This window comes from Durio zibethinus, chromosome 11 (assembly GCF_047325235.1).
Source record: "Durio zibethinus cultivar Kanyao isolate XHJ-2024 chromosome 11, ASM4732523v1, whole genome shotgun sequence".
In the NCBI taxonomy this organism is placed as follows: domain Eukaryota; kingdom Viridiplantae; phylum Streptophyta; class Magnoliopsida; order Malvales; family Malvaceae; genus Durio; species Durio zibethinus.
In genome coordinates, this window is record NC_143172.1 from 20,423,861 (window position 1) to 20,448,485 (window position 24,625).

The 24,625-nt window shown below is 33.8% G+C and overlaps 4 protein-coding genes across 5 annotated transcripts; 1 reads left to right on the top strand and 3 right to left on the bottom strand.

The window, feature by feature from the left end:
• Positions 1–6,927: 6,927 nt before the first annotated feature.
• On the bottom strand, positions 6,928–12,496 carry LOC111289517 (subtilisin-like protease SBT3.3). The gene is made up of 10 exons (XM_022880630.2): positions 12,139–12,496; positions 11,925–12,016; positions 11,715–11,812; positions 9,798–9,953; positions 9,047–9,720; positions 8,878–8,957; positions 8,423–8,668; positions 8,189–8,303; positions 7,909–8,101; positions 6,928–7,814 (listed from the first exon to the last, which is right to left on the bottom strand). Exons 1-10 carry the CDS (start codon positions 12,253–12,255, stop codon positions 7,252–7,254), a joined length of 2,334 nt encoding a protein of 777 aa, XP_022736365.2. The 5' UTR covers positions 12,256–12,496; the 3' UTR covers positions 6,928–7,251.
• Positions 12,497–14,218: 1,722 nt separating this feature from the next.
• Positions 14,219–16,239, bottom strand: PTAC15 (plastid transcriptionally active 15). Its single transcript, XM_022880632.2, has 2 exons — positions 15,960–16,239; positions 14,219–15,847 (listed from the first exon to the last, which is right to left on the bottom strand). Exons 1-2 carry the CDS (start codon positions 16,237–16,239, stop codon positions 14,577–14,579), a joined length of 1,551 nt encoding a protein of 516 aa, XP_022736367.1. The 3' UTR covers positions 14,219–14,576.
• Positions 16,240–16,657: 418 nt separating this feature from the next.
• On the bottom strand, positions 16,658–20,125 carry LOC111289519 (uncharacterized). Of its 2 annotated transcripts, none has more exons than XM_022880633.2 (3): positions 18,929–20,009; positions 17,208–17,287; positions 16,658–17,108 (listed from the first exon to the last, which is right to left on the bottom strand). In XM_022880633.2, exons 1-3 carry the CDS (start codon positions 19,769–19,771, stop codon positions 16,964–16,966), a joined length of 1,068 nt encoding a protein of 355 aa, XP_022736368.1. In that variant the 5' UTR covers positions 19,772–20,009; the 3' UTR covers positions 16,658–16,963. The 2 variants fall into 2 exon arrangements, with proteins under 2 accessions (XP_022736368.1, XP_022736369.1); XM_022880634.2 differs by having other exon boundaries at positions 16,955–17,093; positions 18,929–20,125.
• Positions 20,126–20,705: 580 nt separating this feature from the next.
• Positions 20,706–24,333, top strand: LOC111290801 (uncharacterized). The gene is made up of 8 exons (XM_022882281.2): positions 20,706–20,711; positions 21,259–21,430; positions 21,668–21,929; positions 22,136–22,307; positions 22,449–22,625; positions 22,714–22,797; positions 23,286–23,367; positions 23,569–24,333. Exons 1-8 carry the CDS (start codon positions 20,706–20,708, stop codon positions 24,009–24,011), a joined length of 1,398 nt encoding a protein of 465 aa, XP_022738016.2. The 3' UTR covers positions 24,012–24,333.
• Positions 24,334–24,625: the final 292 nt, after the last annotated feature.

Sequence of the window (24,625 nt, forward strand, 5' to 3'; positions counted from 1 at the left end):
AGGAAAATTGATACTTTCAACTTTTTCCCATTTTTATTTTTGGAAACTTTAATTTCAAGAAAAATTAATACTTTCAACTTTTCCTCAAAAATCCCTTTGAAAATTTATCTTTAAAAAAATTGATACTTTCAACTTTTTTCTAAAAATATTTTTTGAAAACTTTAATTTCGAGAAAATTGATACTTTCAACTTTTTCTCAAAATCTTTTTTTTTGAAAATTTATTTTTAAGAAAAATTGATACTTTCAACTTTTCCCCAAAAATATTTTTTGGAAACTTTTAATTTCGAGAAAAATTGATACTTTCAACTTTTCCTCAAAAAGAATTTTTTTTAATTTTATTTAAAGAAAATAAAATAATAAAATAAATAAAATAAAATAAAAATGAACATAAATAAAAAAATAAATAAAAATAAAAATATTAAACAATTTTGATATAATAATAATAATAATAAATAAATAAATAAATAAATGAAAAAAAAACCTGGAATGGCTCGGCTCTAAGAAGAAAAAATGGCTCGAAGACGCGGCTCAGGAGTGTCGGCTCGGCTCGGCTAACAGCTTGAAACGTGGGTCGCATGCGAGTCGAAAGAGGGTCGACGTTCGGGTCAGGTTGGATCTTGACAAAACGCGCGGATCCTCTAGGTTACTTAACACAGAAACGATGTCGTTTTGAGAGGGTATATAAGGCTGATTCCTTCGTTTCTTTAGCAGAACCCTTCTTTCCTCTCTCTTTCTTCCTTCATCTTCTCTACCTTCTCTCTAAAAATTCGAAGAACTCCAGTTGAATGTCCGTCAAATTTTGAAAATTTTCGTCGAAATTTAAGTTTTTAACCGAAAGTTCACCGAAAAACTGATCGATTTCTGATAAAAAATTACTGAAAACTGGGAAGTTGGTCGAAAACTTCAAACTTGGCCGAAATAGTCGCTGAAAAATTCAACCTTCACCAAAAAATTCAACTGGAAATTGAAAATTTTTCAAAAATTTTCAAAAAAAAAATTCACAAAAACTCTCCAAAAATTCCTACTGATTCTTAGAGCTGTTCTAAAAGCACCAAAACCTTTTTAGCCTTAAAATCTTCTCTGTGTCTGCCTTTTCTCTTAACCAGTAACTCTTTTTCTCTATGTTTTCTCTTTGATCCATGAGTCTATTTATAGGGATTAATCAGAAGAGTTTCTGATCAATCTCAACTCCTCTTTGGATTGAGATTCAATCATTGAATATAATATGAACTCTGATTGAATCCCCATTCACGGTAGGATTCTCCAAATTTCAGCCAAAAAAAGAAAAAAATGTTAATAGATAATTTAAAAAGAAAATAATCAGATAAATAATAATATTAACAGATAACTAAAAATAAATACTAGATAAATTATAATATATAATCAGATAAATATAAATATATATAAATATTAACAGAAAAGAAAGAAAGAAAAAAATAGTAATTATAATATAAGGATATATATATTAATAAATAGTAATAATAAATAAATAAATACATAAGATAAAAATAATAAAAAAATAATAACAATAATAAATAAAAATATAAAATACAAAAAAAAAAAATGGTTTTACCCATTTGGACCAGGCCCAATTGATTCAGGCCTAGACCAAATTGGGTGTCTACAATTATAACACATTTTTCATTTACTCATTTTTTTTTAGAAATTTGTTTATTACTTTATTTATTTTTTTTATTATTTTTTTATAAAGGAAAAGATAAAATTTTAATGTATTGAAAATTATTCATAAATATTTCAATACGTTGGTAGCATTTAAAAAAAATCTTATCACCTAAAGATTTCTTAAGTATCACTATACGGATTATCTTCAAATCTCATTATCAGAAGGTCATGTTTATATTTCAAAAATAAATTTATGCAAACAATATTCATACATTATTATAATTTTATTCTTTTTAGAAAAACTCATTTTTTTATTTTTTATTATTATTATTTTTTAATTTAAAAAAATAGGTAAATGAAAACCTTTTTTAATTGAATATATTTCTAAATACTTCAATACTTTGGTAATATTTTAAAAAATATTATCACATAGAAATTTCTCAAAACTCACTACTCATACATTTTAAAAATCTTATTCTTGGAGGTTCGTATTTATTTTTCATAAAAAACAAAGACATGCATGCAATGCGAATGATAAAATATTAATACACATATTTTATTTTTTCTTTAAAATTTTATTGGTTCTTTTATTTTACACATTTTTAGAAGTAAAGAGAGATTTTTATTATGTTTAAAACTTTTATAAATACTATAATATGTTAGTAGTATTTTAAAAAAATTTTATGTTCTAGAGATTTCTTAAGCTTCATTACTCGGACAAACTTAAAATCTCATCATTGGATAAAATTTTTTCTTCCTTTTTATGGAATCATTTGATTCTTTTTTTTTTTTTTTTAGGATTGAAATTTATTTATTCGTGAGAATAAAAATTACATTTTTCTAGTTGCTTTTTTTTTTTTTGTTTTTTCATAAATCAAGATTTAATATTTATTCTAAGGTCTAAACTTTTAAACGTGTATAAAAAAATGAAAACAAAATAAATAAAATAAAATAAATAAAGTAAAAATAAAAATCTTAAAATTTTACCCAAAATGGTCAGTCAAACCAGTCAATGATTTAGCAGGGCGATTCGATCAGTCTGAGATGGTCCAAGCTATTTTGGTTGATTTTTTGTTGATTTTCTATGGTTTAGAACAGTTTTGGCCAGTTTGAACTTGATTGGATTGGTTATTTGACTATTTAGATGGATTGATTGAAGGTTGATGAGAGAAACGGATCATTAGGTTGGATGTGCGAAACTTTTGGTGGTGAAACAACATCGTTTTAGCTCTTTTCTTTTTTTTTTTTTATTATAAAAACCTAGTTTTTTTTAACTCATTTTTTCTCTTTTGCAAAAAAACTTCCTAGAAACTCTTTTAACTTCTTTTTACATACGTAAAATCTAATCAATGGTTTGTTACACCAGTGGTCGTACTTCGTCACAAATTGTCAGCATCGGTTGATGCTAACCAAAAAGTTCCTCTTTCTTCCCTATTTTCTTCTACCAACTTAGTTTTGCCCAAAACTTATCGTAAGGGCCTAGATTTAGCTTTGAAGCCTTCAGTTTTGAAGTCAAAACCACCATTTGTCGTCATGCCCTCAAAGTCTTCTTCTTTCACTATATTCTTTCTTTGACAAATATATTTTTCCTTGCCAAAAATGGAGTCTTAAAACCTTTTTCAAACACCTCAAAATCATACCCATTTTTTTATTTTTTATTTGTTTTCTTTTTTTTTTTAGCATTAAGGCTTTCCACCAAGAAACTTGTAGTTTTTTTTTTTTTTGAATTTTTTAGTTTTCAACTATTAGGCAGAAAGGCCTTTTTTTTTTTTAATTTTTTGAACAGGTTTCAAAATAGGAAACTAAAGGGTTTTGTATAATTTTTTATTGTTTGGTCATGAGGAGGTCATAAGTTAAGGTAGTTTCATTAGGGCTATCATCATGGGGCTCCTTTTGGTAGAGGATGATGATGTTATGTTTTTTTGTGATGCTATGAGTTTGTAAATTGAAAAGTATGGTGGTTGTGGTGATGGACTAAAGAAAATGGCAGTAGGGTTTTAGGTTTGGTTTTGGCTATGACAAAATATAAGGGCTAGAGGTTTATAGTGTTTACTTGGTAGTTCTAATGAAAGGTAGCAAGGTAATAGTGGTTTTTGTTGGTGGACTAGTAGATTGTTGGCAATGAAATGATGGTGTTAGTGAAAATGGTACAAGAGGGCTGTCGATGGCAATGAAGGCAGTGAGGGTGGGAATCGTTTGGCTAAAATCGGCTAGGTTCGTCATGGTAGAAAAGATCGAATGAGGGTCATGGCTTTGGTGGTTTACATGAGGTTTTTTTTTTTTTTTTTCTCTTCATGGGATTTGGTCGTTTAGAATTTTTCTTGCTCTCCCTCTTATGTTGTGAATTTTGGGATTTTATTAAAAAAACCTAGGATCTTAGTCTACTTCATTCACTCTTTTGTTGAGAATTTAATTTTAGTCTAAAAAGATTGGATTTTTGGATTGGTATTGCAACAATGGTCACTGCAATTTTGATTCTTGGGTTTAGATGGATTTATGCTATAATGCTAGAGGTGAAATTGTTGAGTTGAAAATGAGGGTGGTAGATTGAAGGAAAATGTGACATTTTTTAGAAAAAGAAAATTAATGAGAGATTTAAAATTGGCAACTGACCTTTTGATTTTTTTTTATTTTTGAATTTTTTATTCATTTTTGAATTTTGAATTATTGTTTTTAGTATTATTTTAAATTGTTCAAAATTTTAATTGAATTGGGTTTTAAGATTGTAATTAGGCTTTTAATTGGACTTTGGGACCTAAACAATTACTTGAACTTATATATGGTCTTTAAGCTCAAATAACTCAAAAGTAAATCAAATCGGGTTTTAGTCCATGCGAAATTTTGAATTAGACTTTTAAATATTCAAATGCAATTATGGTTATTTTTTGACCCGACCTCATAAGGTCGATTTTTATTTTTTGAAAATCAAATTTTGAGTCGGGTCAGATGGATAATATTAGAAAAAAAATTTGGGTTGGGTCGGGTTTGTATTTTAGGCAAACTCGACTCAATCTGACCCAATATATATATATATAAATTTTTTTTATTGTTAATTTAATTATATAATTTTATATTTATATTTTAAAAATAATATTTTATTAATTTCAGGTTGAATCAGGTTGGATACGATTTATGTAGTATCAAATTGGGTCGGGTTTGGGTATGAAAAAAATAAAAAAATTTTGGGTCGGGTTAGGTTCGAGTTTTATAAATATAAATTTGGGTCAGGTTTGAGATGAGTAAAACCTGTTCCAACCTAACCCGTTACCATCCCTAAATGCAATCGACTTAAATTAAATTACATCAAATTTAATTTAAGCAATAGTGGACCATTTCAAATACCCAAACAAAATTAAGTGTCTACATTATATGCATGCTTAGTACTATTGTTTGACCTTATGATTTTGATTTTACAACCACTTTGATTTTCAATTCAAGTCTTGAACTTCCAAAACACAATTACAACTTTAGACTTTTGTTTCATGAAGTAAATCCAACACATTCAAGTAAGATCATCAATGGATACTATAAAGTATCTATTACCATTAAAAGATAAGTTCTCATACGACCAAAATGTGAACAAGTTAGAGTTTGTTTGTTGCTCTCCATGCTATGTTGACTAAGAATGGCAATTTGCTTAGTTTTTCTAATTGACAAATTTCACACATGCCACAACTTACTTCAACAATAGACATATTTAACACAATATCATTTTTATGCATGTAGTTTAATGTCTTCCAATTAAAATGCCCTATTATTTTATGTTATAGAACTGATTCATATTATGAACCCGAATATGCTAAAGAATTTTTGTCTTACCAATCTAAAGAAAAACATTTTCATTTCATGTTGACAATAAAAAGTTCATGGCTAGTGGGATCATGAGTTATGTATGCCTTGTCTTTGAAAAGAAAAGAGTAGTTCTTTTTTAGCAGTTGTCTTACACTTAACAAGTTTTAATTTATTTTAGGCACATATAACACATTTAAAAATAAGTTTGGTATTTGTTGGCATCTTGACAGCCACTACTCATTTTCCTTTGACTTTTATGAAGTCACCATTGTCTATTCGAACTTTAGAAGTATAGATCTTGTCCAACTCTTTGAACATGTTGATGTCAAATCCCATATGGTATGTGCATCCACTGTCAATAAGCCATGCACTTAAAGAAGTTTTAGTTGTATAGTGAGTTACAACAAAAACTTACTATTCTTGTTGTTGTTAACAACTCGTGCCTGCTGATCTTACTATTGGTTTTCGTTTTTATACACCTTTTTCATGTGACGAAGCTGCTTACAGGACCTATATTGTATATCAGGTCTGTACTAGTAATATTTTTTCAAGAAGGTCTTTTGACAATAAGAATGAGGTGGAAACTTGCCTTTTTTCCCACCATATCTAGAAATTTTATTTCTTCTGTGTCCATGCTTCTTGCCTTTGCCATCCACTTGTAATTTGCTTTTCTTCTTAGCTTTCAAATGCACCTTCAGTTGTGTTCTTTTGTCTGATAGCCCTTCGTTACTTTTACACTTGCAGGGCATTGAACAACTCAATTGGGGTGACCTTGATCATGTCTTTAGAGTCTTCAAAGCATGAGAGTTTTTATTCAAACCTCTTTGGTAAGCTAACAAGAACTTTTTCTATGATTTTATTGTCTGGCATTTCTTCCCTAAGTAATTTAATTTTGTTCACAATCTTCATGAGTCTATTATTGTACTCCTCTAAGTTTTATGAGTCATCCATATTTAAGACTTCAAACTCTTTTCTAAGATTCAACACTTGCATTTGTCTTATTTTGTCACTACCTTGGAATTCCTCCTTGAGCATATCCCATGCTTGTTTTGCAATATCACAAGTCATGATTTTAATGAATATATCATTAGAAATTGATGACTTAATATAGCTCTTAGCCTTGTACCTCTTTGTTATTTCTTCACTATAATTTTTTATTTAAGTTACTATTGGATTATTGGATTTGCAGGAAATTGTGGTTGTTCCCTTTTATTTTCCACCACTTCCCACAAATCAAAAGCACACAAATAGGACTTTATTTTGACAGCTCATATCTGATAGTTCTCATTAGAAAAATAAGAGATCAAGGTTAAAACCAACCGCTTGAGGCCATTTAAAGTTGACAAAAGCTAGTTGATAAGTGTTTGATGGCTTTTCACTCAATTTCAGTAACTTACAAACCTTCTAAGACCTTATATAAACTCTGATACCAATTGAAGGATACAGAGCAAAGGAAGAATAAAGAACAAAAATGAAGAAACCAATATGGTATTGCAGTAAATTGCCTCACACATAATATGAGCTTCATTTCATTTATTCATAAGCGTTAAAATACAAAAGCTTATTTAACTATTACACAAGTTGTCTACCTAACAATATGCATCACCACACATATATCCATCATACTACCTAAACTGATAAAATAGTTAATAAAAGGCAGAACTAAGTTACCTAAATTACACATGTTGCAGTAGAAACGCCATACTTAGTTGCTTCAACTGTTAACAAGATTCTTAGGAAATACTGCATACTATTTCTTTTATTTATGTTCATTTTTGTAATTTGCTGTAAACCTCTGGATAAGCTTCCTTGCTAGGTGTTTCAACTTTCTATCATCAGAAAGAACTGCTTCCAACCTCAGTTCTCACAGATATTGGACTTCTTACTACATACACCCCGTCTGTCCAAGTCAGGCTTCCGAAGTAGTATCCGGCATTTACGTTGAAGGCAGATGAAATCATCACAGAGAAGGAGATGGTCTTCGTCTTAGAGTTGAAGATCAATGTTTCGGGTCTCACTGTTATATTTATGCCAGATACGAACTCAACATTGGCCTTGTATTTGGAGTTAAGAGGTCCAACATTCGTGACTGTTCTGGTAAGAGTTGTTGTCTTTCTGAGGCTTGGGATAGTTATGGATGGGAGGTTTACGTCCAGAATAGAGGGCTGTTTAGCGGGGCAAGCTATTTCATGTTCCGTGAGCTGGAAGATAGCAGAGTCATTGTAGCCCATGGCGCAAAGATATTTAATATAATCCTCTGTATCCATGTCATAGACTAGGCCAGGATCTGCTGCACGGTTTGGGTTTACAATTCCACCTCCAAAATCAAAAGGATCAGCAAGCTTTGGTGGTTCTCCCTCAGCAAAAATTGGTCCTCCAGATTGATCGGCAGTCATTGCTGCAGTTAAGAGATCAAAACAGTTCAAGAAGGCAAACAGGTGAAAGTATTTTGCAAATATTGAGATTCTGGAAAAGTAATTTAATGGATGCACCAGTGGTGACAATTGCTGATTTAACAGCAGCAGGGGACCAATCCTGGTGCAATGATTTCAGCAGGGCAACAATTCCTGACACATGGGGAGTTGCCATGGATGTTCCTGAGAGAAAAGCGTATGCTTCATTTGTTGGTTGATCAAAGGGAGGGATTGCAGCTAATATTTTAACGCCTGGAGCCGCTATATCTGGCTGTGCCACACAGAGATCATAGCAAACTCTGATGAGTTTTTAGCAGATTGATATCGCAGAGAATCATTTGGATAGGAGGTGACTAACCTTAAGTATAGCAGGGGCGTTGGAACTGGGCCCTCGAGATGAGAAGTACGCCACATTGGTTGACACGGGCTTGCCAATATGGGTTCTTGACGGGCTCAGTCTTACTTGGGGATTGCTGCACAGTTTGACAGCAATGATCTTAATAGCTCGTAGCTCATAGCTATAAAGATATGACGATGAATAGAATGTATTAACTCTACTAGCAATGGCAATTGGCAAGGATGACGATTGTACCTTGTGGATCGGATGTAATAGAGTATCTGAGTTCCAGTTTCATAGGTTACTTGAACACATGGGAAGTCAGTAGCATATGAATAAAAGTAGTCACTTGAACTCCTAACGATAATCACTCCCAAACCACCAGCCTCTTTGACAGACCATATACCTTTATCTAACAAACTCTGATTGTAGTCTGAAGCAAAGCAAAGCACCACTTTTTCGGCCATCCAATCATCATTTGACGAGAGAGATTCACAATTACTGCATAACCACTAAGTTAGCTTTAGGTAACAGAAAATAGAGTTGTCTGAAGAACGAGGCTGAACAAGGTTTTGTTGAATGAATGAATCTATGTTACATAGAAACAATCTAATCCAAGGATTAAAAGAGTGTAATGAACTTTAAGTCGATATTAGAAACATAAAAAAAAAAAAGGAACTATGCTCATTGCAATTTGTAGCTATATGTACCGTGAAACCATGAGATCTGAGACTTCAGGATACACCAGTGTTGCAAACACTGTATCCTCTCCAGTGAACATGGCTTGACCCTGCAATTAATACTTAGCTGTTAGTTGAAATCCAATAAATTGATGTCCTCACCCTCTATTTCGTGTTCCTCATCTGTTTTGTTGCTTACCATTATGCTTTGGTTGTTCCCCAGCATAATTGGTGTGGGAAAAGACCGGTCTAAAGAGCTTGCTGCTACAGTCAAAATCCATGGTGATGTGTTCTGTACGGTTTGAGCTCTTGGACCTGCATTCCCTGCTGCACAAACAACAGTAATCCCTTTGGCCACAGCGTGAAATGATCCAATAGGAATGGAACCACGTTGGTCAACCTCAGAATACAAAGGAATATCAGCGACAAGAGACACTGATAACACATCCACACCATCATGTATTGCTTCATCAAAGGCTTTCAGCACATCAGCATCGGCACATACTCCTCCATCCAAACGCCAACACACTTTGTACATAGCTAGCCGAGCCCCCGGTGCACCACCTCTCACTGTCCCAGGACCTAGCCCATAATAGCTGACATTGTCCACAAAGGAGCCACCTGCAGTTGAAGATGTGTGTGTTCCATGTCCACCTGGATCTCTTGGGGACATGTAATCATCGTTTTCACTGGAGTTGTATGGCTGTCCATACTCAGCTTCAAGTCCACTGATAAAATAACGAGCTCCTATCAATTTTCTGTTGCAGGCTTTTGCACCATCGAAGTGCTCTCCTGATTCACAAACTCCCTTCCACCGAGATGGGATTGGTCCCAAACCTTCATCACTGAAAACTTCTGATTCTGGCCATATCCCTGCTCATTACTTACATGGAGGTTAATTGGTAACTATTTCAGAGGAAAACACAGAGTGATAGACATGAGAACCATACCTGTATCAAGTAGACCGATGATAACACCATTTCCCATTTTGCTTTTATTCAGAAGATTGGATGGAGAACTCGAAGAGAGTCCAAGGTAATCCCAGCTTCTGGTTGTTTGCGGCTTATAAAATCGATTGCGTGTGACATGAACCACGCCAGGTAATTCTACAACCAAAAGACAGATCTAGGAACAAAAGCTTCTAATTTATCAAGACTCAAAAGGAACGTGCTATCATTTATATATATATATATATATATATATATATATATATAAATCGGAATTTTGTGGAGGTATCCGCCTTTCAAGTCTAGTTTGCAGTTTAGGAGATCATTCTATTTTACTACAAATCTACTAGAAAAAGGTTGCATGCATGCATGCGCCGCCTTCTATTGTAAACTTCTAGAATAATTTATTTTGAACAATCTCGTTGTCATACAAATCTATTAGTAGGAGATTTTTTCCAAACACAAAGTGATAACGTTATTATATGAAATTTATAAATAATGGAATCGTTTATCAGATAAATAATAGTATTAGGATGGCATCTCATCTATAATATTTGAACCAATTCGATGGTAAGTCGTAAAACGAGGTGCTGGTAAAACGACTCAAGGATCCATTTGGATCTCATTTAGCCCGGTGACTTACGGTCTCACCGCAGTTATGGAGCCTTTACGTTACATGGAATCGACCCAACGGATCCATTTCCACCATGCCGCAGTTAAGGTTAATTAGTGCATCTTTTGATTTAATGGCACCCCTCAATTGTTATGGGAGATTCAGCTTAGCTGCCTTGCGCGGTAAAGATTATGCATTTGAATTTTATTGCGCAGCAAAAATAATCTCAATTGGTCACTAATCATTTTTCGTGCAGTGGCTACGGAGCAGTTCATTAATTTTTTTTTTTTTTATCCTTTAGCTTTTATTATAAATACAAACATATCCTTACACTTTATTTTTTTTTCTTTTGATTTCTTTATTTACAATTTTTTAAATAATTTTTTTATTTAATATAATAAAAGTATTATTATATATTTTATTATTAATTTTTATTATTTATTAACATAATTATTAATTACTATAAAATAATAAATTTTCAATTATTTATTAATTTTATAAATATTAATAATTTAAATTTATTATTATATACAAATTTTAATATAATGTTTTTAATAATTAGTTTTTTTCTCACTACAATTTAGCTCATCTCTATTACTATTTTTACATCAAAACATATATCTCACTATTAATTTTAATTTTATTATTACAATAATTAATTTTATTTTCACAATTATTTTAATTTTACGATAATTAATTTTACTGTCCATCCAAAAAAATCCTTTAGTCATTGGACTCTTACGGATCTAGTTGAAAAAGTTCACTCTTCATGGTAGCTCTATTTTTATTTTACCCCTATTTTTATTTCTTTTTTTATTTTTTAAATTTTAATTAATTAATTATTTAAAATGATAAATAACTTAATATGATTACATAATAAACAAATAAATAAGTAAATAACAAAAAATTTACATAAATAAATAAATATTTATATATAATTAATTACATAAACTAATTTTATATATTATTAATTACATATACAAATAAATAGTTACAACATTATAAATACATAAATACATAAATAAGTCAATAAATAATTTAGTAATTATCATTAAATATATTTATTTTTTTAATATAAAAAATATATAAATTTTAATTTAATATCTTCAATTATATATATTTTGTCATAACATTATTTTTTTTATCTAAACACATATCATATGAATAATATTAATTTTATTGTTATAATATTTAATTTCACTACGAAAGTAATTAACATCATTATTATCATTACTTGAATTTCATCGAAAAATTTTATGTCGAGATCTTAAATTGAGAAAAGCAAGAAAAGGTTGCAGTGCACGTACTTGAGAGTTTTTGTGCTTGAGCCTCTGTCATCTTCGCCGCAAATCCAGAGAACCCATGTTTGTAACTGTATACCATGGAATCTTTGGATGTTTCTTCGCTGATATAACGAAATTAAGGTGGTGGTGAGACAAAAAGATGACTGTACTTTCCAGAAAGAGAATAAGAGTATTAATTGTAATAGACTACGTATTTGTTTTCATGTGTCGCACCTCCCAAGAACTGTTGCAAGCATTTCGTGATGAGTTCTTGTAAGAAGCGCTACATCAGGATGCTGCCTTTTCCCCATGTAGACAATGTAAACCTGTCCAGTTTTATATGAATTATACTACTTTCTTTGGATATTATAAGCATATGGAAAGAAGAATAAAAGATGCAAAAACTGAATCAGAGAGGGATGGTATTCTCATGCCAGGATTCACTAACATTACTATTAGTATGTGCAAGAGCTGGCAACATATAATGCACGTTTAGAATCAGCACTAGGGGAACTAAAACAAACGACATAATTATCGTGCTCTTCTCATGCAGAAGCAAGCTCATTTTTTTTTAGGGTGATTTACACTTGCACAGTGAGAGAGAAATTAAGAATTAAGAAGTAGAAGAGGAGGGAAGAGATGGGTTCTCGTCCTCGGAACCAAGGCTGCTTAAATAGAGAAAAAAAAAAGACTATTCCTTGTCAGACATTGCTTTTAGAAAAGCTACTTTCTTAGAAAAAAACAAAAGTGGAAAGAATTTAAAAACAATATGCAATCGATCCGTAATTTGTTTATTTGGTGTGGTTGAGCAGTTTAGTGGTAGGGAAATAATTAATTGCATTAGCCCCCGAGTTGTTAGGCGAAAAGTTTCATTTCAATTAAACATTCCCGTCAACAAAAATAAAATTAAATGATCTATTAATTACACAAAAAATAATAATTTAATATGATTTCATTCAATCGATTTTTGTTTATAAATAAAAAAAAATTTATTAATTGTAAAAAATTATAAACATATAATAAAATTCACCACTCACAATCTTATAGAATAATCTTAATCCAAATAAATAAATACCAATATATACCAATGTATTATATTTACGTAAACTGTCTTAATTTCTTCTAATTCATTCATAAATATTAAAATCTTTACAGTCTCCTCTAATTCATATTCAAACTTTCTCAACTTCTTTTAATTCACTTATAAATATTTAAACATACATATTCACGTCAATTTTCAGTAGTCTTATATGATATCTATTCTATAAAAATTTATAATTCTCTTACATATTTTTCTTATTCATAATCTTATAGAAACTCCACCATTTATAAACATACAATTTTTTTTATTAAAATTTTTTACTACAAATTTTTTTATCTATCAAATAATATCTAATTAATTTCAAATAAATTTATTATGAGATTTAAATCACTGTACCAATGCAAGTAATGGAAAGGGTTATGAATATTAAACAACAATTTCTTTGGTAGAAGATTAGAATTAACTATGGACTTGATGCAGGTATGACTGTATAAGTGAATGCTACCACTATTGGAAGCAAATGACTGTCTTGTTTTATTTTGACAGAGAGTACTCAGTGCACCATATATTCTGTTATTTTCAGCTAGGAACAAGTCCCTATTGAAGATAAAAGTATCCACTTTCGACCCCATCCTCTGTTCTTAGTCATTACTCATTCCATAAATTATAAATGAGTTGGTCGTCTTCAATTTGTCTCTGCTGCCATCATTGGCTTCTGCAATTATTTATACTCTTTAGAGTGTTCGATCCCCCACCCCTCTTCCTTTCAAAGCTGAATCGATTATTATTCCAAATTGAGCGGCGATGATCTTTTCCAAGAACCATTACACTGGAAAATTTATTTTAGTGCAGGCACGATAGGAAGTAGCCCCGACAAAAGGAACCTTCCTTCAGGCCTGAAACACATCTGTGTCGTATATTTTGTTTCTAGTGATCATTTGCAGAAAACCAGTAACACTTCTTTTCCATTTTTCAGATGCCACTTCCATCATGCAACTTCATATAATTAAGATCACTCAGTTCTCTGCTTTTGATTGGCAAGATATAACTTGAGAAACTAAACATTACACAGGTCAGAATTCATAAAAATAGGTCTTTATTTATTAGTAAGCACCGTATGTCGTTTCTTCAAGTGACATATAGGATAGAAATTGGAGGTAATATACAAGATTTTAGTTTCCCTTGATCATCTTGGACCAGAAGTTGATCCAAGGCTGCTGTTTTTTACCTTCCAATTCTATACCTCATTACTCTTTCTGGATTCCAATGTCGGGAAAAAGGACGGGGATGGATTACTTGTGTGAGTATGTGGGGTCGCCAGAATCAAAGGTCCTATCTCCATTTTCAACCACAGGAAATGTGCAAAAAGCACATGTCTATAAAGATTCAGAAACACATGGCTCCCACCAATATCTTGTGTTAGGCAGAGATGCAGAAAACGAAAACATGATATCAGTCAATGTGTTAGTATTATACCAGGAATATTCATAATAGGCAACCTTGTAAAAGCACTTAAAAAAAAGAAATATTTCTTTGCCACTATAATGTGATTGTGAAAGGACGAATTAAATCAGTTCAATAGGTTCATCCCTTTAAGAAAATCTATAGTACAAGCTTCCAACTTTCCTGAAATCAGCTGTGATTGACCTGGTTGGTGTGAGATCACTTAGTTTCCTCTAGTTGCCATATTGCAGTTCTCATCATCAGGGTGCGATCACACTGGCTCATTAAGGTTAACAATAACTAATATTCCAGAGAAGCAAGAAAGCTTGGTGCTAGTTTCTGATTGGCTACGGTGAACAACTACAGAAATCACCATTAAGGTTTCAGTTTTTGTCCGGATGTCAATCATTAACAAGACTTTTTGCTTTCTTTTTGGTTGAGAACCTGTTAGCTGACACTGATAAGAGCTTGTTAAGGGACATTCCTGTCCCTATTGTTTTCCTTTTTACTTCATACCTGTGCTTAATCCTGTCATCTAGCTTGTAAGCAAGAAATGCAGGAAAAGCCAATAACTCACTAACTTCTCGGCCCATTTCCCCTATTAAGTACTCCATCTTCTCCTCTAATGAACTAGGATTGTACTGCAGTATCTGAGGGTGCTTCTTGCTCATGGAAAAAATATCTTTACAAGAAAGTCTGTAACTCAAGAAGAGCCCAATTACCTTTTGCATATTTGCGCAACTTGTTCTGGTGACAGCCCCCAATGCCAATGCCAACTCTTTTGTTCTATATTCATACCCAATCTTCACCAAAAACCCAAGTTTATGCGCGAGGTTATCTTCAAAGGAAAGGGCCAGAATCAAGGGGGCTCTTTTCAAGAACTTGAAAATATCATTAGAATTAAGCCCACATTGCTTCAGAAACTCTATTCTAGGACGCAACTTCCTCTCTTTGCTGATACTCATCACATTTGGAAAGACGAGAATAATCTTGAATATTTCCGGGTCACTGAGACCAACATATGATCTCATGAACTCCACGTGACCCTCCATATGCTGCAAACTATAACTCAAAATGGCAGGCTGTTTCCGCAACACAGTCCCCGTGGCATTCGCATCACCTCCACTAAGCTCTTCAAGAAACTGAATTTTCGGAATCAACTGAGAATCCAAATCATAGTTGAGAATTGCTGGACGCCTAACTATTATTTCAATGCCATGATAAGGTTTCAAGAAAGTTATGGCTCTTTCAATTTCTTCAATTGATTTGCAACAAATGGCTTTGTTCAAGTTGACATTGTTGAGAACATGAGCCATCTTCTCTTGGGGAATTTCATGATGAAGAAGCAATTTAACCTTTTGATCAAAACCAAGTAAGAATCTCACTTCTGTTGTAATAAAAAGGCGTTCCAGTTGTGCTGGCTGAACCTTTCCTTCCAAATCATCACGCACAAAACTAATCACTGAATCAATTTCCTCAGCTATTAGTACCCTTGGACATTTAATAACCAACCGATAAAGAGGAAAGTCATTGATTCCAACGGACTGTAAAGCAAGAATCCGAGCATGTATTCTGTCCAAAGACGTAGATCTTAAAGTTGGGTTCTTGTCCAAAAGCAAATTGGTTTCCTTTTCATTGAGTCCAGTTTCTCTAAAAACCGAAAAGAGCATACCTGAAACAAGAATAACAAAAAGAGAAGTTTTTGCATCTATTAAAAATACTTAGAAGAGTTGCAAGTATGAGAAATGTTTGAGAAATTGCCTCAAAGAGCGAGAATTACAAACCCGTTTCACCATGAAGAAAGATAGGCGTGTCGACGCAGTTACATTGGATAGAAAAACGATTAGCCGGTTGGGTACACGTTAATGGCCTGCGTTCAGTTCCTGATGTCGAATTAACGTTTATTAGAGAGAAGCATTGGCGTGGACGGGCAGTTGGATTTGCGTACAAGGAAACTGGGGATTGTAACTTTGGTGGACTAGTTAACGCATTTGAGTTTACGAAAGCGGAAAACGAGGAGGAAAGACAAAAGGAATCTGTTAACATGGTAATCGCAGAAACCATGTTTGGATGAGCTCAATCTCACCAATCGTTAGCGCTTCGATTCTTGTCAGCTTTGCGAGTGCTTGAAATAGATTTCGGGCCTTGGTCCCTAAAAGGAAGGGAAAACGGTCCTGTTCCCTGATGGTGAGTGACGTCATTAAAACCCGTGTAAGCTGACTTTATTTTCTTCTCCCATCACAGTTCACACAATGAATCGGCAGCTTCGGCTTCCTCTAAATAATATGCAAACGATCTGAGAGTGACACGCTTTTGGGTCATGGCAATGGCCCATCGGGCCCAAATGTTTGTTCAGAATATAAGCTAACGGTAGAATACAGAGTGCTCTTTTTCAATTTATGGAAACGGTTCTAAGCATTAGGCATCATCTCACATCCCCACATCCCCACATCCAGGACTTTGCATGATTGTAGTTCCCTGGTAAAATTTAAATTTAAATTTTCATATTACTTCTCAAATAAAAAAAAAATAAATGTTATCATAGGTGGAAGAAATTGTACAAAGGTTAATAAACATATTCACACCTTCTGTTGGCAACAAGAAATCAGGGCTACACCCACAGGCTTGAAGCTTGGTGCAACTTTACCCACAGCCATAGCCCTTCGAATTCCACCTATCTATGGGGCAGGTGTAGTCAAAATTGAACCAATTGCTGGTTCAAAATGCAGAACTGACATGCAAATTGGCTATTTTGCCAGCCCACTTGATGGTTTTGTTGATGGATTTATCACGTCTTGTATTGCCTCTGAGTCTCCTTCAGGCGATTCTTTGAAAGCTTTGCTCCATTTTTCTTCCCTGTTGGGATGGCTTTTATAAGGATAACAGATTCGCTTCCCTTTCCTGATTTCCGAGGTAATCTGGAGGAAGGAAACCTGGATGATATCAAATTTAAGCACAAAGTACATCTAATAAATCAAAATGATTAAAAAAAAAAAAAGGAAGAAACTGCAATAATTTGCTAGTCTGCTTACCTCTTTCTAAGAACTTGGGTAAGATCATCAGGTATCTCATTGCAAACTTCTTCCGCTTTGTCACCTAGAGCATCCTCCCCCTTACGTAAGCAGATGAATATGTAATCAAGTTAGAATCACTTGTGTCAATAACCCGTTAATGGTAACACAATACTGAAAATAGGGGCATTTACTCCACACCATGAATGAGATCACATAGAATGTCAACACGCAATCAGGTATTGCCAATTTCACATAAACGTTTTACCTGCTATAGCTTGACCCAGATCAACATCAATAATGCAGAAAATATTGTTAACGTAAGTCCACATTTGAAAGCAAAAAAATGTTTATCAGAAGGGAACAGCACATAACAGACAACAAGAACCATATCCCAGGGATGATTCAACAGAAGAAGAATAAACTAATAAAGAGTCTCTTGCCAAAATAGAAAGCCAACAAAAAAAAAAAAAAGGAAAAAGAACCAACAGTTCAAGTGAGCAACTTAAAAGAAGGATTTAAAGAAAAAAAAGCTACTTTGACCAAGGGAGAAACTGAAGATCAAACAAAATGTTTCAAGGGAATGGGCAATAGAACTCAAAATATAACTGAAATTCAGGAAAACTGAATTCATACAATACAACATCCAAGCAAAATATGATTTTTAAAGTTGAGTGAAAAAACCAATAATTTTTAGCCTCTAGATCTCTAGAAGCGAAATTCCTAACTAGATTTGCATGTCAAAACCACGCATGTAGAGCAACAGGCATAACTAGCTCATATTTTATTCGAAAGCATATTCGAAATTTGAAGGAAGAGTGATCCCAAATCACAGAAGCTTTATAACATGTAGCTAAGTAACCATGCTGCTATTGGTGACTTTCAGTGTACAGAAAACAAAAAATGCATGTTTTATCTCTGTTGTCATTTCACAAAACCAAAATTAAATCATTTGCACCTTAGAAAATCTAAATCTTCCAGTCACTTTGTGCACCATAAGTTTTATTAATATCCTGTATAGGCAGCTATGTTCCGATCATAGTCATCGAACATTGAACTGTACAATACCGCCATAAAATCTTAAAAAATAATGCTTGAAGAGCATTAAACAAATAAATTTATCAGATTAAAGGTCAGTTGCTGAAACATAAAACCTGAATCTCATTCTCTTAAGCAGAAAAAATTGCATCAAGAACAGCTAAAAGGCAACAGTATTATGATAGCCTATCACTCTGGACAGAATTACAAAAGGAGTATATCATATCAAGCCCAAGGTTCTCAATTTAAAAAGGTTACATGTTAACATAAAAGAAGCTAAAAGTAATATATTCAATGTTTTGAACAGCTTAAAACAACATTTACACAGACATAACTGAAATCAAACCCAGAAAGGTACACCAGAATTGAATTCAATAGTGTGCAATCATATCATCATTACCATCTAAGTAAAAGTATATCATGACTTTGTCAGTCATTAATTTACATAAACAATTCCATTTCACATATCCAAAGCCAACAAAAAGTAGAAAAAACAACAAAGAACATCTAGTTATACATGCAATACGGAAGCCTTAAATCAAAAACTAAAAACAGAATCTTACTACTAGACTCTTGAAAGGCTTAATGTATACAAATCAAGTATTCAAATCTGAATGCCAAGTTAAGAGGTACATAAAAAACAGTCATTAATTTGAAAAGAATTATTATAAAGGATATTTAGGACATGTAACCTTAAATCTTACATGATTTTTAGCCGACCCACATTCTTTTCCACTCGTTGCCTTCAATGACAGGAGCTCCGAACTCGAAATCTTTCGTTTCTTATTACAAAAACCAACATTATTGTCGTCGGATAGAGGAGGAGGTGGTTTACTCTTCTTTCTACCAACGGTGCATGACTTTCCTTTCTTGTCCTTAACTTTCCAGATTTTTTGCCTCCTAAAGATAAGCTTGTCGACTTTCCACACCTCGCAGCTCGTGTCTATTACCGTCACTTCACTTCTCGAGTACCCTACCAGTTCCCTCTCTCCTTTCACTTTCTCTTCTTCTTCCACGTTATTATTTTCGTCCTCGTCTTTCGATTCTCTCTTCTCTTCTTCGCTTGATTTCAACGACGTCGTTAAAGAGGGGATATTATCTTCTTTTCTCACGTTGTCCGAACGGCTTTTCTGCTTGTCGGTAGAATTAACTTTGGGAGTCTTGATAATACAAATTCTAGGGTTTGTTTGTTTCCTGGAAGCTTTTTTCCTGGAAAATCTGGAGGTTTGGGCTTGTTCGCCCATGTTGAAGAGCTCCGAAAGGACATTGCTCATTATACCCAACCATTCTTTGTCTTCGGCGGGCTCGCTGGAGATCACCTGCGGAGGTGGTGGCTTCCGATTCTGGACTAGTTTATCATTGGAGTGAGTTGACTCGGAGTTGGAGTTTAGAGAATTGGAAGCACTGGTGATTGGAGAATCGGAAGGGATAGGGTTAGTGAGGAAATGGTCGAGGTCAAGGTTTTCGACGGTCGGGAAGCCCTTACTGGAACGAAGCCGGTCCAGCCAGTTCGAACCGGACTTGCCGGTCGAGATTGAGCAGAGCATTTGGGGACCTCAGGCTGAGCTGATTTGAAAAAACTGCTGGGAAAGCGACAAGAGGGAAAACAAAATGGAACACAAAAAAAAAAAAAGGCTCTTCGATTAACTCATACAGAAACGGAGCGGCCATCGTACCGTAGTTGAAGAAGGAGGAAGTTCTAGATTACACGAAGGTGCGGTGCGCGCACAGTACGCTCGTCGCCACGTGTCGCTTCATGAACCCACCTTTATGAAAAAAAAGGTCGAATTAACCTTCGACCCGTGATTCACGTTTACGATAAACAAAGGCCTGGGCTTGTTTACTAGATTATTGGGTCCTTGTCATAGCCCAATTTGTAAGCGACCTCACTTTGGAGCCGAAGCCCGACGATGATGAAACTTTCTAAAAGTCAAAACCCGTGGAACGTATCGGAAAAAGTGTTGATGGATTGAGTCAGACTAGACTAATATTTTGCCATATATTATTCACCTGCTCATTTAAGCATGATATATTAAAATATTAAAAAAATATTTTAAAATATATTCTTAAATTAAAATTAAATAAAAAATTTTATGTAATAAAATAATATTTCAAATTGGACTGGATTTGAGCTTGAAAATTACATTTTATGGTCGACACTAGTTAGGCCAGGCACATGAACAAGTTTACAAGAAAGTCAGATTATTTATCCTCTTTATAAATAAGAAGAGAGGAACAATCAAAAGATTAAATATAAAGTACAAAGTGTAGGATTCCAAGGTCTAAAGAAAATTTGTACTTTTTTTTTTTTTATCTTGATCTTCCTATTTCTCCTTTAGTTTAGTTATAGTAATGTATTTGAAAGTCCACAAGAACATTTTTATGCTTTCATTTTGGTCCATCAATAATTACTACTTTTTACATGATATATTCCATAAGGAAAACTAGTGATATTGAACATTGGTAACAAAATTATAAAAAATGCAAGTAAAACAAATTTCCTGTCTTCACTAACTTCCAAAGCATCAGTAGAAATTTTATTACAAATAAATACTTTGTGTATTGAAAAAAAATAATTATTGTATAAATCAAACTTTTATATGCTATAATATGTAACATTAACTTGTAAAAAAAAATACTTGACATTAACATAATACTAAAATCTATAAATATTAAATTTAAAATTCAATTTAATTAATGATTTAAATATAATACTATGTACAAATAATTAATATCCGCATCATCGAACATATCACACGATGAAAACCAGCTAAAAACCAAGTCCAACGTTAGGCAACGTGAAAAGCAAGACACACTCCTGCCAATAAAAATTGCAAAGGAAGTACAAAAACAATAGAAATTAATTAATTAATTAAAGAGAAACGGAATTTCATTATTTGATAGTCTGTTCCATCCCCACCATTAAAATTCTCTTTTTCTTAAACATAAAGAGAAGGGAGGAGGCAATCTACGTTCATTCTCCACCAATCTCATTTACGGCCAATACTTTCTATCCCCCTATCACATGTTTTAGCCCTTTAATTTCGTCTCGAGACAAAGCGAAGGGCAAAGTCATCTCTGTCTTCTCTCCTCCATCAAAAACCCAAGCTCTCCTTTAAAAACGACATCGTCCACACTCTCTCACGTCAATATCGTAAACTGCTTCTTTCAAGTTCAATCGCTCATCTTCTTAACAAACTCAAACCGTAAAATCTCTGTCTTCTTCCTCCCTTTGCCGCCATATCTATACTTGTGATTATTCTTCTTTCTATCCCTTATTACCCCATACTTTCTTCTCCTTTGATTGTGGTTGTAATTTGTTTGACTACGGATTGATCCTTCAATCTTTATACTAATCTTTAACCGGGCTATTAATATTGTTGGAGGAATGTTTACAGAGATGATTTTATACTTGGGTCCTTTATGGATAGCGTTTTTTGTAGGAATAATACTTGGTTGGGCTTGGAAGCCGAAATGGGCGAGCCAGGGAACTCCGAAATTGAGTTGTGCTTTATCGAAATCATTGGAATTATCGTTGCCATCATCGCCTTCTAAGTCGCCTATTTCCCCTTTGAAAAGTTTTGGTTCGGCTCCATGTTTGAGCTCCTTGAAAATGCAGTCACAAACTTCTGAATCTTGGGTCATTAATGATGGAGCCCATCGGAAGCAGCCCTCTGTTTCTCTTTCTGAATATGACAATTGCAGGTACTTGCAATTGTTTTTTTTTTTTTTTTTTTGGTTCATACTCACAATCCGGCAAGAATTTAGTTGTTTATTCTTCAAAGTTTTCAATTTTATGCTGGAACTTGATGTTTCTTTGATTAGGCAAAGTCAATTGGAGATATTTAATGAAAAAGTATGGATTGGAGGAGCAAGTTTCTATTTTGTTGATTATACTATTTTTTTTCTAGCTCATGCTGCACATCACAGCTTAATGAAGGACGTTCAAGTGTTGTAACAGAAGAGGATTTAAAGCATTTATGGCAACTTGTTGAAATGAGGGACGGAGGTCCTACCTGGATACATATGATGGATCGTTATGCTCCCAATATGAGCTACCAAGCATGGCGGAGAGATCCAAAGGCAAGATTTGTCACCTCCATTTCTCTGATAAGTGAAGGCAACTTTTTCGTCTTTTTTTTTCAGTGTGTCTGTGACAATATTTTGGTGGAAATTTTTTCTAACTAATCTTTTTTTTTTGTCCTATTTGCATGGGTTTATTAGACTGGTCCTCCTCAGTATCGTAGCAAAACTGTCTTTGAGGATGCAACTACAAAGATGGTGAGGGACTTTTTCTGGGATGATGAGTTCCGACCAAAGTGGGATGACATGCTTGCATATTCTGCAACCATAGAAGAGTGTCCTACTACAGGGACCATGGTTGTTCATTGGATAAGAAAGGTAGACTTCCCTTTATTTCCCTAATCTGATGGTGAATAGATTGCCTTGCAATGCTTATACTAACTTTTTCTAAGTCTTTGTGGCTCAGTTTCCATTCTTTTGCAGTGACAGAGAATACATAATAGGTCGACGGATATGGGAATTGGATGGGTCTTACTACTGTGTGACAAAGGTATGAAATAGGTTTAACGTGTTTGACTTATGTGAAATGTTAAAACTAGCACCAAAACTATTTACTGGTTAGAACTCGGGCAGCAAATACTGACACGATTTTTAAGGAGGCATTTGTGGTCTGAAAGGACATAAACATCGATAACAACGAAGACTGTGAATTGTTGATAAAAATGAGCTCTTCTGAGTAGTGTAGTAGAAGATCTGTCCAGCCGCCTTTGTATGATATGACCAATGGTTTGGACAGGCATAAAATTAGGTCAAAAATCTAACAGAAATAATGCTAAAGCACTAGAAATGAAACTTGAAGGGTTGTTGATGGAAGTTATCCTTTTCTTTCTTGGCTCTATTTTTCCCCTCAAGTTGGAGCAGGTGGTTTTCTGCTAGCAAACTTTACATGTGGATCTTATTTTGGTTTTCTTTTAAATTGGCCATATTCATTTTTATGGTTTCTCATGTGATTTTCCAACTCTAATGACTTTGTTTCAGGGAGTTTCCTGTCCTTCCATCCCCCGGCGTAACAAACCTAGACGTGTGGACCTGTACTATTCAAGTTGGTACATTCAAGCGGGTACATGTTGCCTTGCTTTCAGTCGAGCTTTTATTTTGAACTTGAAATTGCACCTGAGGCTTTTGCAATCAAATTACAATGGATTATGAAATTGTGATTCGCATAATCTTTGGGGGCAAACAACTGCATAAAGTTCCTAGTATTAGTATTGAAGTCCTGGATTTGAATGACTAAAACTAAATTTTCTCATCATACATCCAGTGGAATCAAGAAGAGGTAATGGCCAACTGACTGCATGTAAGGTGCTACTCTTCCATCATGAAGATATGGGCATCCCATGGGAAATTGCGAAGCTCGGAGTACGTCAGGGAATGTGGGGAATGGTGAAGAAAATCGAGCCTTGGTTGTGTGCTTACCAAAAAGAAAGAGCATCCCTAGCTCCACTATCTGGACCTGCATCTATGGCTCAAATTAACACCAAAACAAGTACCGAGTACCTGAGATCTATGGAAAGCAATGAAGATTTGTTGAAGTCTGATGTAGCAGCTACTTCTGAAAAACCACTGGCTAAGAACATTTCAATGGTCCTAATTCTTGGTGGGATAATTATTCTTGCTTGTAGCCTCGATCATGGACTGTTGAGTAAGGCATTTATCTTTGGTATGGGTAGAAGGCTTGCAAACAGAGGAAAGAGAATACGTTAGGGTTCTGCAAGACAAAGGCTCATCTTTTTGCATGAGAGATAAGTTTCTTGATTTGGTAGAGGGTAGAAATATAATTATTTCCAATAACGGGAGAGGTTGTATATTTATGTTTACTGATATGTATAATTTGAACTTCAGATTACTAAGGTCGGAACTGGATGGCTTTACATACTCGCACCAGGAATTTTCACATGAAACCTGCTGAACCACTGGCACCTTACTTTTTATCTGTTATGCTCATCCAGTTTATTTAGGAGCAGATTATAGTCTTGTAATCTAATAGCATGGATTGATCAGCCAATATAAGATTAATTTGGATTCACAGGGATTTTTTGAAAATGCTGAAGTTGATGCTGTCTGTCATGATAATTGACCTATTCTGAAGGTTTTGCCTATATGCTCTGTGCTGTTTTATTCTGCTTGTATATTTTTTTGGTAATGACACATCTCTATTCTACCAATTCGGTCTCATTGGCAATCGCTATTTGCATTTACTTATGTCCTCCCTCTCCAATGAATTTCGTAAACCATCATGATGGGCTTGATTAGGCATTACACCATGCTTGTGTATTGAGTCTTTTTTATTTTATGTAAAATATAAAAATTATTATGTT